General features: G+C 41.0%; 3 protein-coding genes across 3 annotated transcripts in view; 2 read left to right on the top strand and 1 right to left on the bottom strand.

Moving 5' to 3' along the window:
* The window catches only part of LOC118799985 (phosphatase and actin regulator 3-like), a 106,673-nt gene extending 102,026 nt beyond the window's left edge, over positions 1–4,647 (bottom strand). The window contains exon 1 of the mRNA XM_036560132.1: positions 4,533–4,647. Within this exon, the coding sequence (XP_036416025.1) occupies positions 4,533–4,647 (115 nt within the window). The remainder of the gene's footprint in view (positions 1–4,532) is intronic.
* Positions 4,648–5,309: 662 nt separating this feature from the next.
* Positions 5,310–13,867, top strand: acot8 (acyl-CoA thioesterase 8). Its single transcript, XM_036560019.1, has 7 exons — positions 5,310–5,387; positions 5,748–5,935; positions 6,084–6,220; positions 8,188–8,413; positions 8,524–8,681; positions 9,928–10,119; positions 13,149–13,867. The coding sequence occupies exons 1-7, from the start codon at positions 5,325–5,327 to the stop codon at positions 13,262–13,264; spliced, it is 1,080 nt and encodes a 359-aa protein (XP_036415912.1). The 5' UTR covers positions 5,310–5,324; the 3' UTR covers positions 13,265–13,867.
* Positions 13,868–15,974: 2,107 nt separating this feature from the next.
* srsf6b (serine and arginine rich splicing factor 6b) lies at positions 15,975–22,637 on the top strand. The gene is made up of 6 exons (XM_036559368.1): positions 15,975–16,186; positions 17,875–18,035; positions 19,495–19,616; positions 19,706–19,908; positions 20,130–20,207; positions 20,333–22,637. Exons 1-6 carry the CDS (start codon positions 16,080–16,082, stop codon positions 20,835–20,837), a joined length of 1,176 nt encoding a protein of 391 aa, XP_036415261.1. The 5' UTR covers positions 15,975–16,079; the 3' UTR covers positions 20,838–22,637.
* Positions 22,638–23,088: the final 451 nt, after the last annotated feature.

The following is a 23,088-nucleotide window of genomic DNA, read 5'->3' as shown; positions in this document are numbered from 1 at the left end:
AACAGGCAAAAGGACGTCAAGTGATGTCATCAGTGTGATTTTTATTTCAAAATAAGAGATTTTTTGTTACGCAGTAACACCAGTGACACGACTCCTGGAGACCACAACTTTCATTATACACTTTATAATATTTATTTGGCATTTGTTTTCTTTTATGTCATTTAAATCATTTATTTCATAGTCATGTATAGATTATTGCAGTTAAACCTGCAGAAAAACATGTTTTTTTTCTGAAAATATGGCCTCAGCCTTCACACATGACTGCTTGGAATTCTAGACAATTGATTTAAAAACCAATATTGCTAAATTGACGGCTCAAGAAGGTGTAATTGTTAAAATAACGTATTGTTTTGTTTTAAAATATAAATAAATATTAACTCTGGCATGCTTTTCAGGTGTAATATATCTGTAAACGCTAGGGACACAAAAAAAATGGACGTGTCTGTAGAATGACCCAGCTATTTCATCTCTAGAACAATGCCATTGACATTTTAGATCCCCTATCCACAGAGCACCTCCATTAGACCCTCTATACCCCTCTGGCAGCTCTACTTTGAATTTCTTTCGAGAATAAAGAGACATTAGGTAAGAAACTTGACGTCCCACAAATCTGTCCTGTCCTGTATTTTGGTTCTCACCCCGTGTTCCAGGGCTCTTACACAATGGCTGCGTCAAAAAGTGGTGGAATTCAAAATTGCCTGGGGGCACAAAGGACTAAACTGTTGCACGGTCGTCAAGGTAACAACCCGTAAAACCATGCTGCCACGAATTTGGCATGGCACGTCTTGACCACCCAGACTGGAGCAATTAGAAGAGCAACAGTGAGGTTGAGCTGATTGCTCTGCATTGCTTTCACAGAGGTGAATTTGCAGTGATCACTGTAAAACTTGGTGTACAACTCCAGTGCTAACAGACCTTTACATAAACAAGTATTTCAATAACACTATGCCAGTATGACGTTTGGCACCTACAACATTTGAACCATTTGAGTCACGTGCGCCCAACTCGTGAGAGCTTTCAGTAAAAGTCCTGGACCTGCATGAGCATCTAACTGTGTCAACAGACGCTACGGAGGTACCACAATATTGGGACAGCGTCAAGTGATTAGCTGCAAATCCAAGGATGGATATTCACCAGCTGTCCATGTACAAACAAAGAGCTTTTAACACAATTCAATCACTAATTCCATTTTAGCTTTCCAGAGCGGAGGGCTTGCCGCAGAACAACTCGGTGGGCATGATTCCTGGTGCTACACAGCTTCCTCAGTCATTTGAGCATCATCTAAAGCTCTGTTCATTCTGGGCACTTCTGAAATTTTCTACTTCTATTTAACGCCTCCTATTAGGCCTAATTACTTTGAATGTGAAGTATATTAGAACGTGAATATATTAGAGTCATTTTCACATTTATATGCAATCTAATTGGTTTTAAGTCATTGTAAACATTGATTCCAAATGTCCAAATGGGCCCGTAGGCTTGTGGGTAGAGATTTTCCACTCAACCCTGAACAATCAGCACTGTAAAATGGTGATGTGCATATGAGATGTGTTGTATGTACCACGGGTGGGCGATACAGCAAAACATATTGCATGGCGATACTTTAAGATGTTTTCATGATACACGATATGCATCATGTATTTTGTTTTTCTGAGACTGAAGAAGGTGGAACCGGCAAAATTGAACTTGTGGTGCTACATATAAAATACTATAATAAAAAAAATAAACTTACAAAATTCTTACAAAGATTTTTATTCAATGTTTTACAAACTGCACAGCGCTAAATCTAATTAAACAGGCCTAATTATTCACTTTGTAATGAAATGTTGTTCAGTGTTTTTTAAGTACGGATACATTTTGAGACATAATTCATCATGATAGCAATAAAATAAAACCATTTAATTAATGGTTTTAGCCTGGTCAAAGTCCAGATTTAAACCCCATTAGAGAATATCTCACATTAAAAGCAAACTTCAACCCCAATTCCAAAAAAGTCAGGACGCTGTGTGAAATGTAAATAAATGTAAATAAAATCTCATAGTCCCATATTTTATGTACAATAGAACATAGAACACATATCAGATGTTGAAAGTGAGACATTTTACCATTTCATGAAAAATATTAACTCATTTAGAACTTGATGGCAGCAACGCATCTCAAAAAAGTTGGGACAGGAGCAACAAAGGGCTGGAAAAGTAAGTGGTACTAATAAACAGCTGGAGGAGCAATTTGCAGCTAACTCACATGACTGGGAATAAAAAGAGCATTTCAGAGAGGCAGAGTCTCTCAGAAGCAAAGATGGGCAGAGGTTCACCAATCTGAGAAAAACTGCATCTAAAAATAACAACTTCAAAAAAATGTTCCTCAATGTAAAACTGTGAAGACTTTGGATATCCCACCATCTACAGTACATAATATAATCAAAAGACTCTCAGGCAGCACTGCATTAAAAACAGGTATGATTCTGTACTGGAAATCACTGCATGGGCTCAGGAACACTTCCAGGAATCATTGTCTGTGAACACAGTTCACCACAATCCACAAACGCAAGTTAAAGCTGTATCATGAAAAGAAGAAGCCATATGTCAACACGATCCAGAAACACCGCCAACTTCTCTGGGCCAAAGCTTGTTTAAAATGGACTGAGGCAAAATGGAAAACTGTTCTGTGGGCAGATGAATCAAAATTTGAAATTCTTTTTGGAAACCATGAACGCCGTGTCCTGTGGACTCAAGAGGAGATGGACCATCAGCTTGTTACGAGAGCACAGTTCAAAAGCCTGCATCTCTGATGGTCTGGGGCTGCATTAGTGCCTATGGCATAGGCAGCTTACACATCTGGAAAGGCTCTATCAATGCTGAACAGTATACAGAGGTTTTAGAACAACCGATGCTCCCATCCAGACAGCGTCTCTTTCAGGGAAAGCCTTGCATATTTCAGAAAGACAATGCTAAACCACATACTGCATCCATCACGACAGCATGGCTTCACAGAAGAAGAGTCCGGGTGCTGAACTGGCCGCCTGCAGTCCAGACCTTTCACCAATAGAAAACATTTGGCGCATCATGATACGAAAAATCCGGCAGAGAAGCCCCAGGACTGTTAAGTAGCTAGAATCCAACATCAGACAAGAATGGGACAACATTCCTCTCCCAAAACTCCAGCAACTGGTCTCCTTACTTTTCAGACTGTTGTTAAAAAAGGGGATGTTACACAATGGTAGACGTGGCCCTGTCCCAACTTTTTTGAGATGTGTTGCTGCCATCAAGTTCTAAATGAGTTCATGTTTTTCAAGAAATGGTAAAATGTCTCACTTTCAACATCTGATCTGTGTGCTATGTTCTATTGTGAATAAAATATGGGTCTATGAGATTTGCTAATCATTGCATTCTTTTTTTTTATTTACATTTACTTACATTTTACAGAGCATCCCGACTTATTTGGAATTGGGGTTGTAGCTTGGCAATATTTTTCAACTGTTTAAAGCCACCAATGCTGAGTGCAACAATATCGACTATTCTTTCTGTAAAAGACTGGCTGAAAGTTTCTCCACAAGTCTTCAACACTGAAAGAAATGAAAGGTAATACCCATTAAAAGCTAAATGTTTTGCCATTTTAGCTCTGGGTTTTGGGTTCAAACGTCATTTTCGACTTTTTTGTTTACATCTCGACGACTTCATTATGAAGAATTTTTGCAAAATCGGCAGAAACTCCCCTTACAATATGCTGTAACCACAGCAGGAAGACCCACTTGTTGAAGAACGTCAGGCCAACCTCTGTCTCTCAACACCTCAGTGGTGATATCTTCTGCCTGGCAGTCATGCCTTGTCGCCATAGCAACAACCGAATACACAAGAACAGCATCTTCCCCTTTAACTGCACCACACGTTTGCCCTGATGAGGGGGTTCCAGTCAGCGATTAGGCCTAAATGCACTCAATGGTCTGCTGCATTGGACGATTCCCATCTTTGCTGCGCGCATCCTCAAGTGCACCATCCTGCACCTTTAATGAGGCATTCCCCCATCGACAACCTCATCACAGGTTGCAGTGATGTAAGGCAATAAAAGGCAGCTGACTCCGAAGCCCACTGTACTCTCTATCCAGCCACATTTTCCATGTGGTACAGCCAGTGGGTTTCATCATGGTGGACTCACCATGCACCACCGCACGCATCGCCAAATGTGCAGCCCTAGACCTGCATTAGTCACGGGGAAGCCCACCGCGTCATAACAGCATCAGTTCAAAACAGATGTGGACTGGCAAGGACTGTGCAAAGGCAAACGCAATGCAATGCACCCATTTAGATCCAGACACAGAGCTCAGGTGATGCATGTGCTGAGAATCAGTGCATTACACCCCCCCCACCCCTTACCCCCACGCCCCCCCTTAAAAATAATAACCATAAAAATAGCCTTGACCAACATCACAACTGAGCCTCTGCTGATTTGAGCACCCACTGGTGCCGTTGCCGCTTTGCTGCAGCGGCTCGGAGCGCCAGGCTGAGCGGATGAGGCTGGATGACGGGCTCTCTTACCTGCGCCGTTGTTGTTGTAGACCATCCGAGCCTCAGTGAGGATGCTCGGGTCACTCTGAGACCTCCCCCGCTGCACGCACTCCTCCGGTCCAGCCGCTCCGGTCGCCGTAGCCATGCAGGCGCGCGAATTACGCAGAAACAACAAAAGGCTGAAAACGCGGTCCAACAGCGTGGACACGACTCGGGATGACAGCTGCAAGGGTCTCGCATCTGAGAGCCACTGATGGAGAGGAAAATCCGAGCGTGTGCGTGCGTGCGCGCGCGCGTGCGTGTGTGTTGTGTGTGTGTGTGTGTGAGTGTGCGCGCGCGTGCACAAGCGTGGTCTGTAACTGGTGCATCCATCTGATGCTTTCAATTCGTGTGATTGACATGTTTATTTCGTGTGAGACGGACGTCGTGACCACACAGTTCAAGCATGGCGGTTGCTGTGCGTCGCGCTGTACAGGCTGACAGATCAGCGCTCGCGATCCAGAATGGATTGTGCATCTTCGTTTTGCCTTACGGGCCTATTAAATATGATCAAAACTCATATTAAGTGCTTAAAATGTGAGAGAAAACGCGCGAGACCGTGTTTAGAGAGGCATATTACTGGGTTTCTACTAAGAGGGCTGAATTTGCGCAGAGTGGTGCTGCCCTCTAGCGGCGAGAATAATAATAGCACGTTCTCTCTAATCTTTCTGTTCCTCCACCCGTTTTCCGTAGAGCCCCGCCTCCTGCTTTGCGATTGGCTAGTAGCGCAGCACCTCATGCGCTGTGATTGGCTAGTAGTTGCTCGGAACATTTATTTTCGTAATGTACGTGAAGATAAACTACGAGGAAGAAAGCAATATTGTTATCTTGTCTTCGTCCCGGATTGTAAGTATCATGTATGGGATTATGTCCCAGAAATAACTAGAAATAAAAATAATAATAAAAAAAATAAATAAAAAATCAAATAAAATAAGCATAGCATCAGAAATCTAAGCATGTATTTTAGATTTATGTAGATTAAAATTACGTTATTAATATATTATTGTTATTATTTTTATTTACATTCCGGAAAGGTATATAAAAAACGCTAGAACTTTTTTCTTTACTCTTTGTTTTGGGGGGGGGGCATAATTTTTTAATTAATACGTTATTTAAACTAATTTTGCTGTACAACGAGTTTTACTGCTGTGATCGTATTTTCTCTTGGAAATAAATGAATTAATTAAAATAAAACCGAATCACGAGGCGGGCGGAATAGGCCGGGCTTGTCGGAATACGGGTGTGGTAGCCGCTTCCAACATGGCTGAGAGCGGCGCCGAGCTGAAACGGGAGGTGATGGACGCCGCTGCGAGGTTTGCGGACACTCCGGACCTCAGGAGCGTTTTAGTGACCAGCGTTTTAAACCTGGAGAAGCTGGAATACGACTTGTACAGGTAAAGCGCCTGCAGCTTATAGGACCTTGTATCAACAGCCTGAGTGCTGCTGTGAAGGTCTGAAATACCTCCGCACTCACACTTATCCTTAGGTACCCTTTGACCTGATTTACACTTCTGCCTTTTTCCTAATTAACATGTGCCTCAGAGGGAAGCATCACTGGGTCCCTCGATCTCAGCGCCTGTTCGGTGGTCAGATTGTGGGTCAGGCTCTGGTAGCAGCAGCCAAGTCTGTCACCGACCAGCTTCACGCTCATTCACTGCACTGTTACTTCGTACGAGCAGGTGAGCCATGAGTCAGCATAGACACAATAAAGATAAACATTGGAGTCAATGGAGTCCAATATTTCAGCAACACATATAAATATAGAGGCTGAAAAAGTAGATCTGAATCTCAAAGTGTCTGGACCAACATGAAAGGACTGTACCTGTTACATTACTGCTTCCTAACCTCTAACCTAAATACTGGTCAGGAGGGGTTTTTAGTTTGTACACACCTGATCATCCAGCATTTCTTCTGAAATCATGGGGATTTAATAAGGTGTTTGTCCCCCTGTTACTGCTGTAACAGCCTCTACTCAAGGCTAAATGTTGGGAGTACTGCTGTGAGGATTTGATTGCATTCAGCCACAAGAGCATTAGTGAGTGAGGTCAGGTATAAGGTATGCAGCTGCTTCAGTGTCCCATACACGTACATACATACACACACATACATGTATTTATGTGTGTGTATATATATGTGTATATATATATATATATATATGTATGTGTATGTGTGTGTGTGTGTGTGTGTGTATGTGTGTGTGTGTGTTTATGTATATATATGTATATACACATATATATTAATTGACATGCAATGTAAAGGGGTACAGGCATTTTCAAATTGAATGAACTTTGATATATATTGAATGAACTTTTATATACATTGAATGAAAGTCGCTGTTGAAGGGTTCACAAAACTGTGCATCAATAAATGGGCATTAACAAACTCCAGGTGGAGCTTAAAGGAAGGGAATTCTGATAAAGTGACCAGTATCTATACACAGCGATCCCTGGGACAGAGTGATTTGAGAGTGGCTGATGGGTGGATCTTCAATATGTACATAATTTGACATGGTGCAGAAGAAGAGTCAGATGAGGCCATAGTTTCTGTCTGAAAAATGCTTTTTTATTGAGAGAAATGGAAACAATGCCACTTGAAAAGCAACTGAAAATTGAGGTCGGTCATTCCCAGCCCTACTCTTTCTTCTGAGGGTCACCAAACACAAACACAAAATCTTCATTCCATATACATCAGTCTTTGTTCCATTGAGAGATATTGAATGAATGTTAATATATACAATGAACTTTGATATATATATGGAATGAACATTGAACATTGGGATGTAATGGATTACAAATATTGAGATTATGTAGTCAGAATACAGGAATTAAGTATTTGTATTCCAAATTACAGAAAGGCAGTATTTAGAATACAATTATCTTTTAATTTTTTTAATTGAATAATTATAATCTTATAATGCCTACCCACTAAACAAAAAACATACAAGTTTCAAAAGAAACACTATGAATGTTTGTTTATTAAGTGTTTTAGAATCAGTGAACAGCGTGTAGCAAACATGTTTGTTGGACAAACACTAAAAAGGACCTTAATTAACAGCGGCTTTACAATGAAGTTTGTACTAAAGCCTGAGTAGACTGATAAATCAATGTGATCAGTTATTAATCTCAGTGTTACTGAGCTCTGCTAAAGCCTGAGTAGACTGATAAATCAGTGTGATCAGTTATTAATCTCAGTGTTACTGAGCTCTGCTAAAGCCTGAGTAGACTGATAAATCAATGTGATCAGTTATTAATCTCAGTGTTATTGAGCTCTGCTAAAGCCTGAGTAGACTGATAAATCAATGTGATCAGTTATTAATCTCAGTGTTACTGAGCTCTGCTAAAGCCTGAGTAGACTGATAAATCAATGTGATCAGTTATTAATCTCAGTGTTATTGAGCTCTGCTAAAGCCTGAGTAGACTGATAAATCATTGTGATCAGTTATTAATCTCAGTGTTACTGAGCTCTGCTAAAGCCTGAGTAGACTGATAAATCAATGTGATCAGTTATTAATCTCAGTGTTACTGAGCTCTGCTAAAGCCTGAGTAGACTGATAAATCAATGTGATCAGTTATTAATACTGAGCTCTGCTAAAGCCTGTTTTGCCCATCATACATCTACATATGTAACCTTCCTTGTTGCCTTACAGGTGATCCCAAAGTTCCAGTGCTTTACCAGGTAGAGCGGACCCGAGACGGCCGCAGTTTCTGCGTTCGATCTGTGAAGGCCATCCAGCACGGTCAGCCGATACTGATATGTCAGGCGTCCTTTCATATGTCGCAGCCCAGTCCACTGGAGCATCAGTTCACCATGCCCAGCGTCCCCCCACCTGAGGCCCTGCTTACTGTAGAGGAACTTATCCAGAGATACCTCAGGTGTCACTAAAGAACATTCACTGTCTCTGTTTTGTTTAGTAAATCATGCAGGACGACTGGAAACAGATATATCGGACACTTATGATTAAACCTTACATCTGTTTTTACAGCGATCCAAATGTGGCTGATGTTACCAAACAGGGCTTGAATAAAATACTGGCAGAAGAGGTTCCCATCGAGATCAAACCAGTGAACCCACCTGATTTCTATAGACGTGTCGTCATGGAACCCAAGAAACTGTTCTGGGTCAGAGCAAAAGGGCATATAGGTACGACCGAGATTGTGATTAGAAAAAGTGACACCTTTAAATGTTTTTTTGCAGTACACATTGTGCTTGTGTACACCGATCAGGCATAACGTTATGACCACCTCCTTGTTTCTACGCTCATTGTCCATTTTATCAGCTCCACTTACTATATAGGTGCACTTTGTAGTTCTACAGTTACAGACTGTAGTCCATCTGTTTCTCTGCATACTTTGTTAGCCCCCTTTTACCCTGTTCTTCAGTGGGGACCCCCATGGACACTACAGAGCAGGTACTATTTGGGTGGTGGGTCATTCTCAGCACTGCGGTAACACTGATGTGGTGGTGGAGTGTTAGTGTGTGTTGCGCTGGTCTGAGTGGATCAGACACAGCAGTGCTGCTGGAGGTTTTTAAACACTATGTCCACTCACTGTCCACTCTATTAGACACTCATACCTTGTCAGTCCACCCTGTAGATGTAAAGTCAGAGACGATAGCTCATCTGCTGCTGCACAGTTTGTGTTGGTCATCCTCTAGTCCTTCATCAGTGGTCACAGGACGCTGCCCACAGGACGCTGTTGACTGGATATTTTTGGTTGGTGGACTATTCTCAGTTCAGCAGTGACACTGAGGTGTTTAAAAACTCTAGCAGCACTGCTGTGTCTGATCTACTTGCACCAGCGCAACACACACTAACACACCACCACCACATCAGTGTTACTGCAGTGCTGAGAATGATCCACCACCCAAATAGTACCTGCTCTATGAAGGTCCATGGGGGTCCTGACCACTGAAGAACAGGGTAAAAGGGGGCTAACAAAGTATGCAGAGAAACAGATGGACTACAGTCTGTAACTGTAGAACTACAAAGTGCACCTATATAGTAAGTGGAGCTGATAAAATGGACAATGAGCGTAGAAACAAGGAGGTGGTCATAATGTTATGCCTGATAGGTGTAGATCAGCATTGTGCCCGTTCTTTATGTTCAGCTGTTCTGTTACTTAAGTAAACAAAAGCTTTGCTGTTGTCAGAAGAAAACCTTGTATCTCCAAAATGGTAACTTTACAGGAGAAGGAAAAAACCTACTTTACTCTTAATGTAAGTCAATGGAACCAGACTTTTTTCCAGGTCATTTTGAGTCCATTCTTAATGAAAATTCCAACTAATGTAAAGGGCAATGGGTATTTTCAAATAATGTCAAAAATGAAGATGCAAGGTTTTCTGCTGTTTCTCCTAATTGACACGTATACTGTGTGTTTACTTATTTCAGGGGAGGACGACATGAAACTGCACTGCTGTGTTGCTGCTTATGTGTCAGACTACTCTTTGCTCCCCACTGCACTGCTGCCTTACCCCAAGTACAGGGCTCAGTTCTCAGCCTCCCTCGACCACGCCATGTGGTTCCACAACACATTCCGAGCAGACCAGTGGATGCTGTATGAATGTGAGAGTCCTTGGGCAGGTAAGTGATGATCAGTGGTAATAAATGTGCTGTGGCTGCAGAGGTAGAATATTCTAGATGCTGAATTATTTTCATGCAGACTTTTAATGCTTGTAGTTGAACAGTGCAACAAAATGTACAACAACAACACACCGTTAGAAACATTAGCGCGTGTTCAGTATACTTTTCAGGATAAATTAATGGGTGATCCTGCTTACAGGCACAAACACCGCTGTTATTCCAGCAGCGCTATCCCAATGGCAATGTGTGCACAGGTGAATGCTACAGTCAGTTCTGTACCATCGCCGATTACAACAATTCTGCTGAGGTTCTCACCAGTTCTCTTCTTTTCTCAACACCAAGATGCAAGTGCAGCAGTAGAGTCTCTAGAATATTCTCCACCATTCACACTGTTCTAGAATATTCTCTCCCATTTACACAGTTCTAGAATATTTTTCCTCACACTCATACTGATGTAGGATGTTCCCCCACACTGTTCTAGAATGTCCTCTCCTTAACACTGTTCCAAAATGTTTCCCCTGCTCATAGTGTTCTAGAATGCCCCCCCCACTCACATTGCTCTAGAATGCTTCCCCCTCAGTCACACTTTTCTAGAATATTCTCTCATTCACACTGTTCTAGAATGTTTTTTCTCCTAACACTGTACTTGAATGCCCCCCCACTCACATTATTCTAGAATATTCTCTCCCATTCACACAGCTCTAGAAAAGTTTTTCTCACACTCGTACTGATGTAGAATGTTCCCCCACACTCAAACTGTTCTAGGATGTCCTCTATTTAACACAGTTCCAGAATGTTTCCCCTGCTCATACTGTTCTATAATGTTTTTCCCCCCACACTCAGATTGTTCTAGAATGCTTCCCCCTCAGTCACACTTTTCTAGAGTATTCTCCCATTCACACTGTTCTAGAATGTTTTTTTCTTACACTAACACTGTTGTAGAATGCTTTCTCCCCACTCACATTGTTCTAGAACAGTGGTTCCCAAACTTTTTACACTCCCCTGCCTCTTCAGACATTAAACCTCATGCTGCACACCCCCTCTCACTCCTTATACATACACATGCGCATATTGCCATGATGCATATGTTAGACATTTAGCCCTATAAAATTAGTCCCCCTTTAAGATCTAGCATGTTTACGATGTGAGGACACTTTACACTGGATATACTGAATAGCGAATCTTATTTAGGCCCAATCCCATTTCACCCCTCACCCCTGCCACTTAGCCCTTAGCCCTTTGTTTCGTGCGTTCACGTCTAGGGTTGGGGTGTCCCAGTTTTTGTTGAGATAGAGGGGTGGGGCGAAGTGTTAGGGCTACATGACCCTCCAAACAGAGGTTTTTCAGAGACTCCACACAGAGTGTTATCAGAAAAAAAAGAAAAACCGGCAAGATGGTTGCGCGAGCAACCAAAGAAACCCACAAATGTGAGAATTTAAAAAATTAAAAATTACAACAACTATCGTATTCTCTTAGTTTAATGTCATTTCAGTGTATTTTGGTCGTTTTCTTCATAACAAGCATAAAAATCGCTAATAGCATGCTAATGTCTCGGTAGCTAGCTAGCTAATTTTCCGTTCCACCTTAAGTAGTCAGGCAGTTCTGACACCTGAAGAGCCAGAATATAACTGCTGCACCATTTAAGATGGAACGGGAAAATTCAAACAGTAAGCTGGTGAATAGTTGACTTCAGCATCGTATGACCAAAGAATTAGGGGTGGGCGATGATTAATAATTGTCTTAAACCCCCGTCTTTGAAGGCATATGATGCCCTAAATGTAACTAAAGCCCAGCAGCGAGGTCGCTGAACTCTGCTATCACCAAAGACGGGCTGGGTTGCCTACAGAGCACCGTTAATAGCCTGTTAATGAAGCAATGTTTTTATTTATTTATTTATTTTAATTTGAGGGTTGTCCCATTTCGTAGGGCAAGATTTCAACCACTACTCCTTGTAACTCAGTTCAAAGGGGTTAGGGTGACACCCGAAAACAAGGGGTAGAAAGAAGAAATGGGACTGGGCCTTTCCACTAACATACAGATCACATTCAGCTCAGTAACATCATCTGTTTATTTTTTCCCACGCTGCAGTTCTGGAAACATGCACCCAAAATGATAACGCACCAAAGCGCTAATCACAGTAGCTACAAACTAACACCTCACTACATCTGCAAAGTAAATCACGTCTGTGAAAACTAAAAAAACTAACTCGAGTACATGATTAACAAGGAGTGTACAGACCTTAACAACAGTTCGCAAATATTACTCACTCCATTCATGCCAACAACAGCAAAGATAAACAAATAAATGAAATGCTCATGTAGTTGGTTTCTCTAGAGTGCATTCTAGAATGTTCTCTCCCACTCACTCTGCTGTTTCCACCCACTAACATTACTAAAATGTTTTCCCCGTGTACTTTTATACATTGTAGACTATGCCTCCCAATTCACACTCTTCTAGAATAATCTCACCATTCAATGTCATCTAATGATTTTTTTCTTGTTTTTCACCAGCTCTTCACACCTCAAACTCATCGCTTTCTATGTAAAAAAAAAATGCCTACAATCAGAAATAAAAGCTTCACTGTAACTATTGCCTTTAGCAGTATGAATTTTAAGTCCCATGTTCACTCTGGCCACTGAAAATTGCTCTAGATAAAAGCGTGTGAGTGTAGTCTTTCTCATAATTTAATCCAAAATGTTTTACTTTGGAAAAGAAATAAAAACATCACCACCCTCCAGATGATCAGAGTTAAACATTTTCCAGTAACACTTTTTTACATTTTATAGGCTAATAATTCAGACTAATTTACTGCCATTCATACTCCAGGTTTGTTTAGGAGTTTTGTTTGAGTTTTTTGTTAGTTTTGGACATTGAAAGTTGTCCGTCTGGTGCATCCATTGTGTGGTAACTGTTCTGTACCAGCCTAAGGACGTTTGTATTTACTGTGAAATGTTGGGTCAGTGTAGCACGGCCGTAAGACGTTTCATATGTCCACTGATGTGTTTGTTTCTTTTTGTCCTCTTGTGTAGGAGGGAGCAGAGGATTGGTCCAAGGCCGCATGTGGAGACAAGACGGTGTTCTTGCGGTCTCTTGCGCACAAGAAGGAGTGCTAAGAGTCAAAAATACGACTCAGAGTAAACTGTAGATGAGTTTGGACAGATTATTGTTTATGAAAATCATGGTTTATGAAACTCCACTTGATCATTTCTAGTATAAAATGGACAGAATTTTGACTGACCATGGGATTGGCCTTATTACTCACAGAGATTTACATGTACATGGTCACAAAGCACTCTGTTGATCTTCCTGTGATTGACCATTCACAAAACACTCAGTCAGCTCAGATTGCTCATTGTGCTCTCGGGGCATTCAATGGAAAGTGAAGTGCCGCTCATTAAACACTCACACTTTGATAGAGTAGTCGTTAATAACCAGAAAGCATTTATTGCCTTTATTGATTAGTTCATTGTTAAAATTGCCAGAATGTGATTGTATTTTATATTTAAGTATAGTTTTTAATCACTAACCGCACCACCTTATGTACTATGTTTATTATATTCCTGATAATAAACACAATACATAAGGTGGTGCCATTAGATGTGAGTGACTTTAGGTGGAAAAAATTGGACTAAGTGTACAGATGTGAAATATCAATGTTCTTATACTAGTATTTTATGATATTCTCCAGTGTCTGGATGAAAAGTTCTAATTTGTACTAATTTATGCATGAATAAATTAATCTTTACTACTGATGTGCTCTTTGCTCTAAATAAAGTCCTGTTTAGGTTTTCAACTGTAAATTGAAATACACTAAATACCTATTGCCATATTTATTTGTTTACTTTTTTCCAAGAAGCAAAATTACAATATAAACAACCAAGCAAAATCTAAGTATTCCATTTAACCAATTAAGTTATGAAAACTTTACATATTGTTATGTTCAATGCTGAATAAATAATAGATTTTATACTGTGTTTACGGTGGTCTTAATGTACACATTAGTTCATTTTTCCAAACGAACACTACTTATGGACTGATGCAGTTTAGTAAACAATAGCTTTAAGCTAACCAGGGTTAAAGGAAAATTCTGACTGATTAATCTAAATTTCTGCATAATTAAATCACTGACATGTAACAAAGTCAGTCAGAGTATTTTGATGTGAAATTGTAAAGAAACTTAAAGTGGTGATAGGAACCAGGGGTTATGATGGCTACAGTGCAGATATATACATTTTATATTCTATCTCACTTTTCAAAACGACCAGTGAACCTATAAGTGTCTTCTGAGTTTCTATATGTAATGTTGATAATATTATATAGTGATAAATACAAAGATCTACTTTTCTTTTGTACTATTTTGCTTTATAACACCCTGCATGTACCGCTCCACCATGAATGGATTCAAAAATATATTTTATGCCAAAATGTTATCTAAAAATGTATTTTCTAATGTATTTGTAAATCTTTCATGTAATAGTTACGTGTGAGGGAGGTATTAGGACATTAAACTCTACAAATGTCTCCTATTAGGGGTGGGTGATATGGCAAAAATGTTATATCATGATACTTCAAGACATTTTCCTGATACATTGTATGCATCATGATATTTTGTTTTTCTGAGATTTAAAAAGTTGGGTTGGAACGTACAAAATAGAACCTGTAGGGCTGCATACAAAAACACCATAATAACAAAGGTACAAAGATTTTTCATTTAATGTTTTACAAGCTACACTGCACTAAATTCAGTTAAACCGGCCTAATTATGCTCACTTTGCAATAAAACAAGTAGTCAGTCAGTGTTCTTTAAAATATCTATGGTATAATTAGAAAAGCATATTGTGGCGGTTACAATAAAACATTGTCAAATTGCCCACCCATAGTTCTGTGAACAAATCTTCTCTACGCATTTCTCATCAAACTGACTTTGTTTACATCTCGCCTATTGAATTATATGGAGCCCCTAAGGCCGCATGATGAATATTTTTTAATAAGGTGTGCCCATGAATTAATATGTTGAGGCCACAAAATGACATATTAAGACCAACAGTTATGTTTCTCATAACTTGTGGACTCAACATATTAATTAGTGGTCTCACTATAGTAATTCATTATATGGTAAGCTGTGTCCTCAACCTTTTCAACTCCTTGAGACCACCGGTGGTTCCCAAATGCACTTCATCATATTCTTCATAACTTTCATATTTCATAAGCTACATTCAAAAGGTGGGTGTCATATGAGAGTCAAATAGATGGGTGATATAATTTTAAACCCTTATAATAAAAGAAGATAAACTCACAATTTTTTTTTCCACAAATCTGGGCTATAAACTATAAACAGATGGCGTCTCTTCAGTGATCTGCTCTGTAAACATTATTTTTATAAAATAATAAAAGAGAGTCTAAGATTTTTGGCTTTCAGCAGTAAATTGTAAGCATATAGCAATATGTGTGATCATAAAATACATAAACAAATAAATAAATAAAAACATGTACGGTTATTTCACGCAGTTACTGAATAATTTGCCTTACGATTTGGTCCTGTGAATTCAGATGGACAAACTAAAATATACCCTGGAGAAAAAGAGATAGATAGATAGATAGATACTTATTGATCCCTAAGGAAATTTAGCAGCCAGTAGCATAATAGGTTAATTTGTGGCCACATCTTATTAAAAAATAATCAGCGTGTCACCTTAGAGGCCCCGTAGAATTAGACAGAAGTGCACAATACTGTGGATTTTTGTTGTTGTTGTTAAAACTTTGCCGGTTTACTCTGTACAGCTCTTTTATTTTACATATCGGCGGTGACGTCAGCGAGGCTGATGACGTCACGGGTATAAGTGGCGCTCCGCCGAGGCCGCGCGGATCCTCGCACAGCCGGAGAGCAGCGGAGGGTCGCGTGTTGTTCTCGGTGCCGTTTCGGTTTTTACTGGCGAGGAAAAAAAGCAGCATTTAGTACGATGCCGCGAGTTTATATAGGCAGGCTGAGCTACCACGTCCGCGAAAAGGACATCCAGAGGTTCTTCAGCGGCTACGGGAAACTGCTGGAGATCGACTTGAAGAACGGGTGAGTGTCGCTAACCGGCTAACCGCTGCAGCCGCGCGCGTTCAGCGCTGCTCCGCTCCGGCGACTCGGCCTCCGTGTGTTAAAGGAATATCGAGCTACGGCTGCAAACCTAGCTGGTATAGCGAGATAAACGCACCCGAAGCGGGTCAGCGGCGGTTGTAGTCGGCTCTTTCGGACCGTTTCTGATCATTTTTTGAAACTTGGAGAATTCGGCCGCGTGCTCAAAATGGCGGACGTGAAAGAGAACCGCGAACGATAATACCGCTAGCTTAGCTGGCGCGCTCCTTCATCCAGGCTTCAGCGTTAATTTTGCGTTCTAACAGTTAATTTAGCTGCGTAATTTAGAGTGAATTAACGGAGGCTTCATTTCCAGACCGCGGTGAGTTGCGCGCTCGGTTAGCCGGGCCTGCTTAACGTCAAGTTAGTTAGCATTCAGGCTAACTGGAGCGCGAACGCGAAGCAGCGCCTGAGGACTGAAGTGAAAACGTGCGCAGTGGAGGCAGTGTTTTCCCAGCCCGATCTCTGGAGGGTCTTTCATGCACGTTTTGGTGCTTTCCCTGACTTTAAACTCTCTTATTCCACTGAGTCAGGGGTTGTTGATGAGCGAGGTATCGTTAGGTTACTTGGATCAGTTGTTTGGGGCTGGAAAGACAACCATGTGTAACACTGGGGCTCCGTGACCTGGATTGGGAAACCCTGTACTGCTGTTAACCTACACTTGCTTTTACACGGGCTTGTATTCACAAAGCAGCTCAGGATAGGTTAGGCTCTTTGTGCTAACGATGTTCATAATTACTAAATAATACTAGACCGTCTCTCCTAATTCTGAAGTGGTTTGTAAACACAGACCCTTTCAACCAAGTAAAGTTATTGCTTCCTAGCTCCAGTGTTGTATTAGTTTGTATAGTTTTCCTGCATCCGAGTCCCATAAATAACTGTCAGAAGAGCTGTGTTGATGTTTGTTTTTAATACCAAATTTGGTTTTTTAAAGCGCACATGCAAATTTAATCATATTCCACATTATTCAACATAGTATTAGCAAGTTTAACCTCTTCAGCTCCTTGAGACCACCGGTGGTTCCAAAATGCACTTCGTCATATTCTTCATAACTTTAATATTTCATAAGCTTCATTCTAAAGGTGGGGGTCGTATGAGAGCTGTAACTGTCTTTTTTCCAGTCAAATAGATGGGTGATGTCATTTTAAACCCTTATAATAAAAAGCTGATTTTTTTTTTTTCCTACTGAAAGTCGACCCATTTTTCCACAAATCTGGGCTATAAACTATAAACAGATGGTGTCTCTTCAGTGATCTGCTCTGTAAAAATTATTTTTATAAAATAATACAAAGAGCGTCTAAGATTTTTGGCTTTCAGCAGTAAGTTGTAAGTATATAGCAATATGTGTGATCATAAAACACATTTTCTGTTCATTTGAGGGGAGCTTTTACAAAAAATTATCCTGGAGAATAAAAGGTTAAAGTGGGTGTGCTACATTCATTGTTCCAGCCCTACTGGCCAGAAAAATCCCACAGATTTTCCCCAAATGCTGCAGTCCAGCTCTATATTGTAGCTCAGACTGCAGGACTGGAGGGTGGGATGCTGCTCTGTATGGAGGGCTGATCATGCTAGATATGGTCTTTGCAGCTGCTGTGTAGCCTGCTTTAAATATGCGTTTATTTCTTTTGCAGGTATGGCTTTGTGGAGTTCGAGGACACCCGAGATGCCGACGATGCAGTGTACGAGCTGAACGGCAAAGAGCTTTGTGGCGAACGTGTCTTGGTCGAACATGCGAGAGGACCGCGTCGGGACCGGGATGGATACGGTGGGGGTTATGGGGGTGGCGGGCGCAGTAAGTACAGTCTAATAAGATTCTCATTCATAAAGCCTTTTCCCCCCAGGTTCACGGATGAGCCAACCTAACATAACCTTTCATTTCCTTCGTCTCATGTCAAGCATCCCTTGCAGGACTCTCTGGAGGAGCGGCATCTGTAGAAGCTCTAGTTGTTCATGCTGACCAACACTCTTCTTAAACAGGCTTTTCCCTGATGATGCACAAGAGTTAGCTTTGTAATTGATTTGCATTTTAAGCTGTGTAGGTTGGACTGCCCAAAAAGAGGAAATTGTGCCAGAGGGCAGATGCTTACATTGGAAAAAAGGTAGTGTTAAATAATTTGGAAGGATAGGGAACATGACCACGTTTGCATGTCAAGTGATGGCTGAACCAGTTTCCGGTACATACATTTTTCTCCCCCCTTAAATGTTTCTGTAAAAGCCTCACTGGTATGTAAACAAAGGATATGACGTGTGATCATGCTATGTGTATACATTTGAAATCAACATTAACAAAAGTCCTTGATGTTTCAATTTGAAAGAGTCCAGTGCGGGCTGAGTCCGAGTCCATTGAGGCTAAGATGACTGCCTGTCCCGTTTGGCCTTGGCTTTCACCTTACAATGTGTGTGTGACCTTTGCCCTTTGACCCTTGGCTGACCTAACCGGAAGCCATGATGACAGCAGCCTTTTGCCAATAGACCAGGGTGATGGTGAGGAAACCCATTGGTTTTTATGTTGAACGAAATATCGGAGAGGTTAATGTGAACGATGTAGCAGTCATCTAGTCTTTAACAAGAGAGCAATGGGCTTCCGTTGCTTTGTCATGTGCTGTCATTAGAAAGGCAAGTTCCAGAGTCTAATGTGAGTAGTACTGGTTATTTTTCAGTTTTCTGTATTGGGGAAAGGATCTATGTGGACTTATCCAGTAAGACTTATTTGGAGTATGGAGCCCAGTAGGAGTCGTTACTACTTTTTTGTTTTTGTTTTTTGGTTTTGTTTGTTTTTGGTTAATAATTCAGTGCCACAATTTGGGGAAAGTGTGCATACCATTTAGTTAAAACATGCCTAACATGAGCCAGTGTCTGTAGTATTTGGTAGTGCTCATCTGTAGACCATGCATAACTAAAGTGTCACTTAATGGGCTCCATATCAGAACAGAGTCAAGGTTAGACTGAATAAAACCCAGTAGTGCAAGCTTAACAGGGTGCGTCTGAGTACATTCAGGAGTCTCTGCCAAGGGTTTTTATTTCCCTTTTTGTTCTGTTTTTCCCTCTTTCCTTTTTAAGATTGAATTAGACGATCTGGTGCTGAGGTAAACCGCAACAAGGAGTGTTTGACGCCTCAATGGAACAAAAAGCAGAAAGCTCAGATTTTATTCATGAACTTGATTCTCTAGTCTAAAGCGGTTGGCCTGAGTGCAGCATTGATGATTCCTGGGGGGACACTGTCTGACTGCGTTGTTCACTTTTGTCTAAAGGTAGTAGTGGCTACAGCAGCAGAAGCCGCTCTGGCCGAGACAAGTACGGACCACCTGTACGCACAGAGTATCGGCTGATTGTGGAGAATTTGTCCAGTCGCTGCAGCTGGCAGGACCTCAAGGTAATTTAAGCTGGCAAAGACTTGAGCCGGTAAAGTTTACTAGCCTGATTGGTATTTTTAGGACTTATGATTTTGATTGTTGTTATTAGGACTTCATGCGGCAGGCCGGTGAAGTGACCTACGCTGATGCCCACAAGGAGCGGACCAATGAGGGAGTGATCGAGTTTCGCACCCACTCTGATATGAAGAGAGCGATAGACAAGTTGGACGGGTCTGATATCAATGGAAGGAGAATCCGTCTGGTGGAGGATAAGCCCAAACGTCGCCGCTCTTACTCGGGTAGCAGGTCCAGGTGGGTGTCTGAGCCTGTTTGTACGGCTTTTTGGCATCTGAGTCTCTACAAATCTCGTAATAGATATATCTAACCGTGCTTTGAGTAGTTCTGCCTTGTGTTCCCTGCAATCTTGCAAAGGCTCTGTTTAAAGCAGTCAATTAGCAGCTGATTGGGTAGTAATAGGTTTGTTATTGGTGAGCGAACATCTTAAAATCTTAATATCTTAATCTTCTCAACAGGTCCCGTAGCAGGCGCCGTTCTCGCAGCAGAAGCCGGAGGAGCAGGAGCTCACGAAGCCGCTCAAGGTCTCGCTCTCGGTAAGTGTTTTTTTGTTTGTTTCTTTGTTTTTTAATTTATTCATTATTTGTTTTCATTAGGATGACATGAGTTTGATTCTGATTTGTGTGTAACTTTGATCTTTCTCTGTCCCTCCACGTTACAGGTCACGTTCCCGCAGCAAGAACCGCTCTCGCTCAAAGTCCGGTCACAAGTATAGTTCCCGGTCCAGCAGAAAGTCCCATTCCAAGTCTCCAGCCAAATCCCGCTCCAAAAAATCCCGTTCTCGCTCCCGCTCCCGAAAATCTCGCAGTCACTCTGCGAGCCGCAAGTCCCGCTCACGATCCGATGCCCGCAAGTCCCGCTCTAAGAGTCGCTCTAAGAGTCGCTCTAAGAGTCGCTCTAAGAGTCGCTCCAAGAGTCGCTCGAAGCCCAAATCTGAGCGAGGTTCTCGGAGCCGTTCCAAGGAAAAGTCGGTGAGCAAGAAGTCCCGCAGCCGCTCCGCCTCTCCGATGGAGAACGGAAACAACGAGCGGCCGAAGTCAGCCTCACGCTCTCCTTCTCCTCAGGAGGATCGTGACCGCTCTAAATCACCCGCCAAACGTTCAGTGTCCCGTTCCCCTTCTCGATCGAAGTCCCGTTCACGTTCCAGGTCTGCTTCACAGGACTGAGGGCCTTTTTTTAGAGGCTGGTAGAGAAGTTGAGCTTGCAGTGATGCATAACTCAAGTGTTTTAAGGCATTTGCCTTTCACAAAGCACTTCACAGGTGCTTCAGAGTAGATACTATCACGTATGTTTTCAGCTTTGCATGAGAACAAAGGATGTATTGTAAATATCAGAAATGCATACCAGATCTATAAAGGGGTCTGCGGTAGGCTTTTTCCCCTCCTCCTGTCCCTCTTTATGTTGTTAATGCTTGTGGATTTTTTTCCCACCTCTTTTCCCACAAACTGCATTGCTTAAGTTTTTTTTCTTTAGCTATTTTGACTTGAATGACTGTCCTTTGAATTAAAGTGAATTAAAAGGCTTGTATTGCATCCTTACACTGAAGTGTATGGATTCAGAGTGGCTGAAATAAGCTTGATGGCTGCGTATGTACATTCTTAAGCAGTAATCAGTCGCCATCTATTGATATAAAAATGTGGAGCGTGGCTTGAGTTGAATAATTTGATGGGCTTCTTCACTGTACAGTAAATGTTACTACTTTCGTTAGTGCTTTGGCATTTTGAGAATCGCCTTTGATGCTTCAAATCGTAGGAGTCTCAGACCTTTATACTATGTCCTGTTTCGTTTTTTTTTAAACTGATGTCTGAGTAATCTGCAGTGTTTTAGTTTAATAAACATGATTGATTTTCTATTATTCACGGAGGCTGAGTGCTTGCTGTTCTGTCCATTGTCTCGTTTAAATGTAGGTAACATTTCAGCCCAATTAAAAGGAATTCCCTAGTTTATTTTTTATCCCACCCAAACAAATAGTGGTTAAACTAATTTAAAAATAGATTTAACTTATACAAACTATTTTATTTAATTAAAACTATTTTGGGTTTTTGTAATTATAGGCTGCAAACTATTGTCAAACACTGTCGGGTGATGTTAGGGCTGGGCGATTAATCGAAAAGTAATCGAAACCAACATTCAGAACCTCTAACTGACTATCAGATTCATGTCTTATTTAATTTTCATTTACTGACTGGAACAGATCCTAGATCAGCTCTCCTAATCTGAGAAGCTTCGTGAATACAGGCCCTGGTTCCGATCACCACCTCTGTGGATGATTCTGACTCGGCAGGTTTCTCTAGAATGGTCCATTTCACAACAAACCAGTCCGAATAACTTTGTTTACATCTTAATTCTGCAAAAACTTATTGTTACAGTTCTTCCTTATTTTGGAAGCAAAACTGCAAAATGAAATTCTCCTTTTATAGGATTTTTGTAGTTTGCTTGCCTCGCAGGTTTTAAACTCAAACAAGAGCTTGTGTGCTTTGTAGTGCCAACTGTTGAATAATCACATCGCAAAATAGAAGTAAATGTTTTTAAATTTGAACAATCTGGCTGTCAATACATGGTGGTGGTTATGCTGAGGCTATCTGCTGTTTCCCTTGTCAGACTTGTGTCTGATGTGCTGAAATCCTGTATGCATTAGAGCTGTGGGGATGTAAGGAATAATGCAGTTATAACAGGTCATGGTTTACTTAGTTATTGTAATGTGTCCAGTGTTGGGCTGTTTCTGAACTTCAATTGTAGTGACGATTTCCCAGTAAGAATACTTCAGGGTCAGGCTGTATCTGGGTCGGAAAACCGGCCCTTTTATTAGGGGCAGCTTTTGGCCAAGACCCCCATGAAAATACAACTTGGCTGTGTTTTGCTGTTGCAGTGATTTTTGATAACAGACCAAAAAAGTGCACATTTAAAAGCACTGAGTTGTACCTTTTGGAACATTTTCATATAAAATTAAACTGGCTTTACAAGTACATGTGTTGCTTATTTAACCTCTTACTCTCCAGGGTATATTTTGGTTTGTCTGTCTGAATTTACACGACCAAATCGTAAGACACATTTTTCAGTAACTGCATGAAAAAACATTTTTATTTTATTTATATATTTTAAAAGCTCCCCTCAAATTAACAGAACATGTTTTATGATCACACATTGCTATATGCTTACAATTTACTGCTGAAAGCCAAAAATCTTAGATGCTCTTTGTATTATTTTATAAGAATATTTTTTGCAGAGCAGATCACTGAAGAGACGCCATCTGTTTATAGTTTATAGCCCAGATTTGTGGAAAAATGGGTCGACTTTCAGTAGAAAAAAAATTGTGAGTTCAGCTTCTTTTATTATAAGGGTTTAAAATCACATCACTCATCTATTTGACTGGAAAGAAGACAGTTACAGCTCTCATACGACCCCCACCTTTAGAAT

Source organism: Colossoma macropomum, unplaced genomic scaffold (assembly GCF_904425465.1).
Source record: "Colossoma macropomum unplaced genomic scaffold, Colossoma_macropomum, whole genome shotgun sequence".
In the NCBI taxonomy this organism is placed as follows: Eukaryota; Metazoa; Chordata; class Actinopteri; order Characiformes; family Serrasalmidae; genus Colossoma; species Colossoma macropomum.
The sequence above is the reverse complement of the archived record's forward strand: the minus strand, read 5'-3'. Positions and strand labels throughout refer to the sequence as shown.

Bases quoted from the DNA above. Each gene is read 5' to 3' on its own strand.
- acot8 (XM_036560019.1), top strand. From the start codon at position 5,325: ATGTACGTGAAGATAAACTACGAGGAAGAAAGCAATATTGTTATCTTG. The intron at 6,221-8,187 runs GTGAGCCATGAG...GTTGCCTTACAG, and splicing joins CTGTTACTTCGTACGAGCAG to GTGATCCCAAAGTTCCAGTG. The intron at 8,682-9,927 runs GTACGACCGAGA...TACTTATTTCAG, and splicing joins CAGAGCAAAAGGGCATATAG to GGGAGGACGACATGAAACTG.
- srsf6b (XM_036559368.1), top strand. From the start codon at position 16,080: ATGCCGCGAGTTTATATAGGCAGGCTGAGCTACCACGTCCGCGAAAAG. The intron at 19,617-19,705 runs GTAATTTAAGCT...TGTTGTTATTAG, and splicing joins GCAGCTGGCAGGACCTCAAG to GACTTCATGCGGCAGGCCGG. The intron at 19,909-20,129 runs GTGGGTGTCTGA...TCTTCTCAACAG, and splicing joins TACTCGGGTAGCAGGTCCAG to GTCCCGTAGCAGGCGCCGTT.